Source organism: Aquarana catesbeiana, linkage group LG02, assembly GCF_042186555.1.
Source record: "Aquarana catesbeiana isolate 2022-GZ linkage group LG02, ASM4218655v1, whole genome shotgun sequence".
NCBI lineage: Eukaryota > Metazoa > Chordata > Amphibia > Anura > Ranidae > Aquarana > Aquarana catesbeiana.
Genome location: NC_133325.1, coordinates 39,233,093 through 39,243,022, shown reverse-complemented (window position 1 = coordinate 39,243,022; position 9,930 = coordinate 39,233,093). Strand labels below are relative to the sequence as shown.

The following is a 9,930-nucleotide window of genomic DNA, read 5'->3' as shown; positions in this document are numbered from 1 at the left end:
ACAGTCGGAGTGTATCCTCTGGAAGTGCAATATCACATATAAGTAATAGAGAGTTACTGATGGTGACATGCACCTAACTGCATAGTGTGCCTGCACGTTTTGCAAAGTTGCTGAATACTTGGAATTCAGCTTTAACTGGTATTGTTCATTTCCAAAACGGAATCCATTAGGAGATGGTCCCTGTTGATACTGCCAAAAATATATGTGCCTATGCTGCCCACAATCAAGTTTTTCAAAACTTTGTGAAGATTTGGTGTGCAGGAGGCCAGCCTAAGTAGCTTGAGCAGGGATCATGTGACTAAAACTTCTAAATTTAAATAGAAGAAACATACTGTAGATCAGTGGTTCTCAACCTCAGTCCTCAAGTACCCCCAACAGGCCATGTATGCAGGTTTTCCTTTATCTTGCACAGGTGCTTTAAATCAGAGTAAATGACTTAGTATTTTGGACAGCTATTTTATCTAAGAGAAATTCCTAAAACATGGCCTGTTGGGAGAACTGAGGTTGAGAACCACTGTTGTAGATTACCAATTTCTACTAACATCGTATGCTTTTTATTTACAGTATTTGTTCATGGAAATGGGATAGTCAAATTAGGCTGTCATTTTAGGATACATCCATAGAACAGTCCTGATGTTTTTAAGCCGTTTTTCATAAACAATTTACATTTTCAATCTCATATCCTATTTTGGACTACAAAAAGTACATTTTTTAAACTGCTTGCGAAAGAGCTTATCTCTAACCCCATAAATGAAAAGGCCGAGGAACCTTGGCAAACATGTGAAGAAACAAAAATTGATGATGGGAAGTAAGGTATTATAACCTTTAAGGAGAATGTCAACGATGCTGTAGCTGTAAGTCATCATACATAGCAGGAGCTGTAATGCATGGAGCATGACCGTTCTTCTAGCTTTGGAGGTAGACGACTTATTTGAGTCAATCCTGAAAGCCACCAGCGTGATTTTGATGTATGTAAAGATGATTATGAGCCCCACCAAGGAAAAAGTTGAAGCATGGCTGGCTAGTCTTATGGTATTTTGGACATCTATGACAATGAACATAGTCCGACTGCAAAGCATATTCTTAGAGAAAAAAAATGTTTGTTCAACCGACGTAATGAGAACAAAGCAATCAGCGACATTCGGCAACAGTCCAATGGCCCAAATAATTGAAATAGCAATGCCCATTCTGTGTAAAGTGCAGATCTCTTTGTGTCGTAGTGGAAAGCATATGGCGATATATCGTTCCAAAGACATGATGGCCAGGTTGTATGGAGTGATCTTCAGAGTGGTGGAGGTCACGAAGACCATGATGTAGCAAAAAGGTGCAGGGTACTTGCTGGGAAAAAGGTTAGTTAGGAGCATGAACAGGGTAAGGAGAAGATAGACCGAGTCATTAACAAGCATGTGGGTGAACAAAATGTAACGGACTTCTTGGCGAGCAACAGTGCTGGTGAAGCCGACACTTAGCATAACTGCCACAAAATAGGAGAAGAATACAAAACTTGCTAGTGTTATTCCGAGTAAGGTATACCTCATAATGTCAACACTGCTTGTGCCGGCTACTTGGGTTATATTTCGCTGGATATCTGAGATGTTTGTCATGACCAAAGAACTTGAAAACTGGAAAAAAATGATATTTAAAAAAATATTTAATATTTGTAGCACTCTCATAGCTAGGCTGTTAAGTAAATCTAGTGTTAGCTTCTGCTGTAGGCACAGAAGCAGTAATTGTTTAGTACAGTCTGTTTGGGGTTTCACAGGCTGGGAGTTTGAGTACCTCTCTCTTCTTCTGGAAGAAGCTTCTGGAGCTCAGGGTGGGAGGATTCAAATTCCTGGCCCGAATATTTAGTAGGGCCTAGCCAATCCCTAAGGAGGTGTGCCAGGGTGGTGGCTAGGTTACTGTTAAATAGGCTGAGACCGTAGAGAGTCTGTTCTCTTCTCCCCTTGTGGGGATGGATCAAGGGAAGGGCGACTGTTTGCCTTTGAACCCCCTGTCCTGGAATGGAAGCTGGGCTACTCTGTTGGAGATCGTATCTCTGGACTGATCATTGTGAGAATCTGTGAGTAGCGTCAACCCCCTCCCTGTGTGCAGTGCTCAGTGGTCCTGTAGCTGCCAGAAGCTAGACCATCTGAGCCCATATTCTGCCAAAACCTATTTAGCAAACCCCCTGGTCCCCAGCTGGGGATAATATAGTATTGCCGCTGCTTAAAGGTAGAGAAGAGTCCTCTGCAATTTGTGCACCAAGCATTTTGGAGAATCTCATTACCTACTGTCCAAAGTTAATAGTTACTGAGAAATAAACTTCAAAAAGACACCCTGGAGCCTGTGTGGATTAGATGCTGCTGTGTGCCTTGATTGATTAGGGAAAGAACCTGTGGACAGTTACAGCAACCCTTGCGGGGGATAGCGATACAGTGATAAATACTAGGCATGTGCAATTCGTTTCGTTCCGAATTCGTTTTTTAAGGAATTTCGACAAATTCGTTAATTCGGGAATATCCGAATTAACAAAAACCCGTTTAACGAATTTTTTCAGAATATTCGTAAATTCGATAAAATTGGACATTCGTAAATTCGGGCATTCGTACATTCGTACATTAGTAAATTCGTAAATTTGTAAATTCGGAAATCAGAAATAATAGTTAACTAATAATAACTTAAATATTAGTAATTACTAGTAACTTTTAAATTATAGGTATTGTAATTTCCTTTCAAATTTGGCTGTTAGTGAACGTAACACATACAAATTTATCCGAAGTTATGAATGATCTGAAAAAATGGAACGTAATGAATTAATAATAATAAATAACAATAATAATAATAACAACGTTTTATTATTATTATTTATTATTAATTTGTTCCGTTCCATTTGTTTAGATGCAGCATTCATTTTGGATAATTCGTAACTTCGGATAAATTCGTATTTGTTACGTTCACTGACAGTCAAATTTGAAAGGAAATTACAATACCTATAATTTAATACTTAGTTACTATTTCAGATTTTTGAATTTTCGGGTTTTTGGATTTTCAAACTTCGTATTTCCGAATTTTCTAATTTACAAATGTAAGATTTTACGAATTTACGAATGTACAAATGTAAAAATGTACGAATGTAGGAATGTACGAATGAACGCATTTACGAATTTACGAATGAACGAATTTACGAATCGCGATCATAACGAATGACCCGAAAAACGAAAAAAATAATAAACTAATGAAACGAAAACGAAAATGAACAAATTTTTTGGCTGTGCACATGTCTAATAAATACTACATTTTCTATCTCTCCAATATTTAAAAGAACAAACTCAATGCAATTGAAATTATTCCTGTACTTACAGTATCTCACAAAAGTGAGTACACCCCTTACATTTTTGTAAACCTTTTATTCTGTCTTTTCATGTGACAACACTGAAAAAATTACACTTTGCTACAATGTAAAGTAGTGAGTGTACAGCTTGTATAACATTTAAATTTGCTGTCCCCTCAAAATAACTCAACACACAGCCATTAATGTCTAAACCGCTGGCAACAAACGGGAGTACACCCCTAAGTGAAAATGTTAGTGTTACAAGGTCTCAGGTGTGAATGGGGAGCAGGTGTGATAAATTTGGTGTTATTGCTCTCACTCTCTCATACTGGTCACTGGAAGTTCAACATGGCACCTCTTGGCAAAGAACTCTCTGAGGATCTGAAAAAAATAATTGTTGCTCTACATAAAGATGGCCTAAGCTATAGAAAGGTTGCCAAGACCCCGAAACTGAGCTGCAGCACAGTGGCCAAGACCATACAGGGGTTTAACAGGACAGGTTCCACTCAGAACAGGCCTCGCCATGGTCGACCAAAGAAGTTGAGTGCACATGCTCAGCGTCATATCCAGAGGTTGAATTTGGGAAATAGACGTATGAGTGCTGCCAGCATTGCTGCAGAGGTTGAAGGGGTGGGGGGGTCAGCCTGTCAGTGCTCAGACCATACGCCGCACACAGCATCAAATTGGTCTGCATGGCTGTCGTCCCAGAAGGAAGCCTCTTCTAAAGATGATGCACAAGAAAGCACGCAAAAGGTTTGCTGAAGACAAGCAGACTAAGGACATGGATTACTGGAACCATATCCTGTGGTCTGATGAGACCAAGATAAGTCCAGAGTTAACATTTTTAGAGCGGACTACAAGTTCCAGCAGCTCCTTCAGGCTGTAGTGGGGTTCTGAAGTGGATTACTTGTCATCCCAACTCAGGGATCCCCTCTGGTAGAACACCATAGCACAGAGGGAGGCATTCCCCCCCTCAACACTGACTTTGTTGATGTGGGAATTGAGCTTTTTTTTTTCTTACACCCATGGTGGAAAGAAAGAAAGAAAACTGCATAATCTTTGGCCTGTCTTACTTCTGACTTGTCCTGAGACAAAGTAAATAAAGTTCAACAAAGGGGCATATATAAATATGTACAGCTACACTGAAGCACAAGAAGAATAGCAGAACTTACTTTGACATTGGTGGTTTTGTGTCACAAAATTTGGCTTTCTCCACAAGATAAATCTTTTATTAGTTGTTTAGTTAAAGGGTACATCTGGCTGTTTTCACTGATACAGGGATCCTGTAGATGAAGCAGGAAGAGGAAAAGGTAAGATGGAAGATGAAGCACGGAGCCTTAGTTCAGGGGTCTCCAAACTTTTCATCAGATATTTGGCAAATATTCAAGGGCCAAAAAAAATCACCTTTTTAAGTGAATGAGTCTCCCTTTGCATCAGGATCCCCATCAGAGTTACCCTTACATTAGGCTCCCCATCAGAGTCTTTCTTACATCAGGGTCCCCACCAGAGTGCCCCCTTACATCAAGATCCCCAACAGAGTTCCCTCTGACCTCAGGATCTCCATCAGAGTCCTTCTTACATCAGGATCCCCAACAGAGTTCCCTCTGACCTCAGGATCTCCATCAGAGTCCTTCTTACATCAGGATCCTCAACAGAGTTCCCTCTGACCTCAGGATCCCCATCAGAGTCCTTCTTAAATCAGGATCCCCAACAGAGTTAACCGAAATAAAAGAAAAACAGGGGCGCACCAGCCTTGTGCATTAACTTTTTAAAAACATTTATTATAAAAATGATAAAAAGAAACAACTCACAAGCAATAGGTGGAGGAGGCACAACATAAAGTGTACCGACAGCCAGCATGCGACTTGGGATGAGCGATGCCTTCCAAAAATCGTGGAGAGACGCACAAACATCACAATCAGCTAACGCGTTTCGAAGGGAACGTCCCTTCTTCGTCAGAGCTATGCAGTCCCCAACAGAGTTCCCTCTGACCTCAGGATCCCCATCAGAGTTCTTCTTAAATCAGGATCCCCAACAGAGTTCCCTCTGACCTCAGGATCCCCATCAGAGTCCTTCTTACATCAGGATCCCCAACAGAGTTCCCTCTCCCTCTGACCTCAGGATCCCCATCAGAGTTCTTACATCAGGATCCCCAACAGAGATCCTCTTACAACAGGATCCTCATCAAATTCCCCTCTACTTTAACCCCCCCCCCCTTTAATCAGAGTCCCCACCAGAGCCCCCCCCCCCCTTGCATCAGAGTGCTCATTAAAGTCTCTACTTACATCAGGGTCCTCATCAAATTCTCCTTTACTTTAGAGCCCCCCCTTCATCAGGGTCCCCACCAGAGCCCCCCCCCCCCACACTTGCATCAGGGTGCTCATTAAAGTCTCTACTTACATCAGGGTCCTCATCAAATTCTCCTTTACTTTAGAGCCCCCCTTACATCAGGGTCCTCACCAGAGCTCCCCCTTACATCAGGGCCCCACTACATGAGTCCCTCCTTGTATCAGGGACCCCATTAAAGCCCCCCCTTACATCAGGGTCACCATCAGAGTCCCCCTTACATCAGGTTGAAACAGCCTAGGCAGCCTCTGCTGATATGAATCTTTAATTTGTGCACATGGACCCTAGTGGCTGGCCTTATAGCATCTGGGGGGGGGGGGGTATTTACTAAAACATGAGCATTCAAAGGGGTTGATTTACTAAAGGCAAGCAGACTGTGCACCTTGCAAAGTGCAGTTGCTCCAGAGCTTAGTACGTGAGGTAAAGCTTCATTTGTAAAGAATACTCACATAGAAGGAAAATAAAATTAAAAAAGAGCATTTTTACTTGCACATGATTGGATGATGGAAGTCAGCAGAGCTTCTGCTCATTTACTAAGCTCTGGAGTAAAGTGCACAGTCTATTTGCCTTTAGTAAATCAACCCCAGTATCTGGTGTAGTTGTGCATGGCAACCAGCTTCTAACATCAGCTTGCTCAATTAAGCTTTGACAAAAAAAAAAAAAAAAAAAAACCTAGAAGCTGATGTTAATATGCTGGAAATCTTTGTAGTAAACAGCACTACTACAGTGATCTCTACTTGCTTCTTGGCCCAGTGCAGAGCCCGAGCAGCTGACAGAGGAGGTCACTCACACAGAATGGGCGCCATTCAGAGAACACCATATTTTTTCAATGAGTGCAAAGCTTTCTCTGATTGGACGAGGTGGGGCGGAGTGGCGGTGTTCTCTAAATGGGCAGGGCAGTTGCTCTGTACAGGACCCAAAATCTAGTGGAGATCACTGGAGTAGCAGAGTAGTAGTGCCAACTAAAGTGATTTCCAGCTTCTACTAGGATCCCATAGGTATAGTATATACATAGTTACATTTGTCCATGCTGGTCCAATGTATATGTGTACAGTATATAAAAACTGCCATACCTGAAAATTCCGTTTTAGAAGTAACCTGCTTCTTTGCAATGCGATCGATAAAATTAGCAGTTCCCAAAGATAACTCTTCCTTTCTAGTTGTGTCTTCTAGTTATCTCTTCCCCCTCCTGCTGTGATGTGAATCTGTTCACTTGTGGACATCCCAGAAATTTGTCTGAAAATGTCTTCAGCATTTATTCATAATTCTTAGGGCTGCAAGGCTAGACAACATACATTTAACCTGATTAGTAGATACATTGTTAAATTGACATATTTATATATTATCACTGTACTGATCATTACTATAATAAGCAATCACGGTGTTAAAAAAAAAATCCTGATCACCCCCACCACCACCACCACCAAAGTAGTACGGTGCCATTATGGTAAAACTGCACTGCTCTGGTTGACAGTATGTAAAAAAAAAGAAATGTGGACAAAAAAATGTATATATATTTTTTTACATACTTTCACCAGTCAGTGTCCCTGATACCCGCCACACAGTCATATTGCAACACCGACAGAAAAATCTCCTGCGCTGTGCGGTGGGCCTAAGTGGAAATGATGCTTCCGTTGGGATGCTACTGGGTGGATAATGCACGCCCCGCTGCCTTTGCCAACTTGGGGGAGTCCAAAGTACTAGATCAGGGGTCTTCAAACTACGGCCCTCTAGTTGTTCCGCAACAGCTGGAGGGCCGTAGTTTGGGGATCCCTGTACTAGACCATGGAAAGAAAAGATAGAAGGCGCGTGGCCTACCGCATTATCCTTGGTAAAAAGATTTATGGAACAGTAGAAGTAAATATCGTACTCACATTTAGTAACTGAAATTAAAGCACATCATGTCATTCCTCTTTAAAAGACCATATACCACTACCCGTTTTCCATGGGGTCATCAGGTAATATACTGTATTCGGCTGACGCGTTTCAAGGATTTTTCCTCTTCTTCAGAGCCTTATGGAACCAAATCTGGTCTGCATGTTTTCATGTGGTGGATTGGACTGATGGTATAACCTTGGGGGGAATAATCCTCCTTCACTGATGGGTTATTCTTTACTCATCACAGCACACCAATATGTGGTGATAATGTATCCCTTCTCCTACATACTGTTCAGTGGATGGACATTCAGGTACGAGCTTAGCTGGACAGATAGTATACTCCTTAGGGTCCCCTGGGTGGATGTTATGCGGAATGCAGTTCCTATGGATGGCAGAGTCTGTATCTCACGAGCTCACGGTGGTGAAGCCCCCGGTGGTCCAAGTACCGGCAAGCTCCGTGTTTGGATGGATTGTGATGTGTGAAATCCCACAGTAACAGGGCGCCGTGTGTATTGGGTAGTAGGTGCTCTCTTCCCTCTGTCATATTGCCCCCAATCACCAACACACCAGTTATACACCTCCCAACTTTTTGAGATGAGAATGAGGGACACCTATCAGCAAAAATATTCAGGCATAAGACACACCCCTTGTCACGCCCCCTTAAAGGAGAATTGTACAAAAACAAGATTATTTAAACCCACAAGTGCTTTTTTACCACTACTATTCCTTTATATTGGCTTTTGGAATTTACAAATACAGCAATTTAGAAATCAGATGAAAGGTTTAGGGCTTTTTGATAGATAAAAATTGCATTTATATACAGTTATATGGATCAGACCAAATTGAGGGACAAATGAGGAGGAATGAGGGACAGAGGGACATTGCTCCAAATCAGGGACAGTCCCTCGAAATCAGGGACAGTTGGGAGCTATGCAGTTACAGTGACTCTGATCACCTCCACACCAGGTACAGTGTCCCTGATCACCGCCACACCCGTTACAGTGACTCTGATCACCACCACACCCGTTACATTGTCCCTGATCACCGCCACACCCGTTACAGTGACGCTGATCACCGCCACACCAGTTACAGTGACTCTGATCACCACCACACCAATTACATTGTCCCTGATCACCGCCACACCAGATACAGTGTCTCTGATCACCACCACACCAGTTACAGTGACTCTAATCACCCCCACACCAGGTACAGTGTCCCTGATCACCACCACACCAGTTACAGTGACTCTGATCACCGCCACACCCGTTACAGTGACTCTGATCACCGCCACACCAGTTACAGTGTCCCTGATCACCGCCACACCCGTTACAGTGACTCTGATCACCTCCACACCAATTACATTGTCCCTGATCACCGCCACACCAGTTACAGTGTCTCTGATCACCGCCACACCAGTTACAGTGACTCTGATCACCCCCACACCAGGTACAGTGTCTCTGATTACCCCCACACCAGTTACAGTGACTCTGATTACCCCCACACCAGTTACAGTGACTCTGATCACCCCCACACCAGGTACAGTGACTCTGATTACCCCCACACCAGGTACAGTGACTCTGATTACCCCCACACCAGTTACAGTGTCCCTGATCACCGCCACACCAGTTAACGTGTCTCTGATCACCGCCACACCAGGTACAGTGTCTCTGATTACCCCCACACCAGTTACAGTGACTCTGATCACCCCCACACCAGTTACAGTGTCATTGATCACCGCCACACCAGTTAACGTGTCTCTGATCACCGCCACACCAGGTACAGTGTCTCTGATTACCCCCACACCAGTTACAATGTCCACTGTCCTGGACATCCTGGAGGTAGTCCAGAAAATGTAATGCGTAATTTATGCCTGAAGGTGCTTTTTGGATTTTTGGCCCCTCTGAGTGGCTACGCTGTGAAAAAATCTCACACATGTGGGATCTCCATACACGGTAGGAGTACCAGAATGTGTTTTGGGGTGTAATTATAAGTCTACTTATGCTGTGTGTGTGAGAAATAACTTGAAAACTTTGTGAAAAAGAATTAATTTCTTTAATTTTCGAATAATTTGTGACAAAAAATTACAACTTAAAAAAACTCACCATGCCTCCTACTCAATACCTTGGACTGTATACTTTCAAAAAAGGGGTCATTTGGGGGTATTTATACTGTCCTTATAGTGTCCCTGATCACCACCACACCAGTTACAATGCCCCTGATCACCACCACACCAGTTACAATGTCCACTGTCCTGAACATCCTGGAAGTAGTCCTGAAATGACAGGCGCCGCTATTGGACGCCTATCAGGAGGACAGGATGGGAGTTGGGAGGTGTGGATGGCAGGAGACGCTGGCTTGAAGGACCCCCCTCGTTGCGTCACGCGGGGGGTCAC

General features: G+C 43.0%; 1 protein-coding gene across 1 annotated transcript; it reads right to left on the bottom strand.

Annotated features, from left to right (window-relative positions):
* Positions 1–683: 683 nt before the first annotated feature.
* LOC141129747 (odorant receptor 131-2-like) lies at positions 684–1,604 on the bottom strand. The gene has a single exon (XM_073617834.1). It carries the CDS (start codon positions 1,602–1,604, stop codon positions 684–686), a length of 921 nt encoding a protein of 306 aa, XP_073473935.1.
* Positions 1,605–9,930: the final 8,326 nt, after the last annotated feature.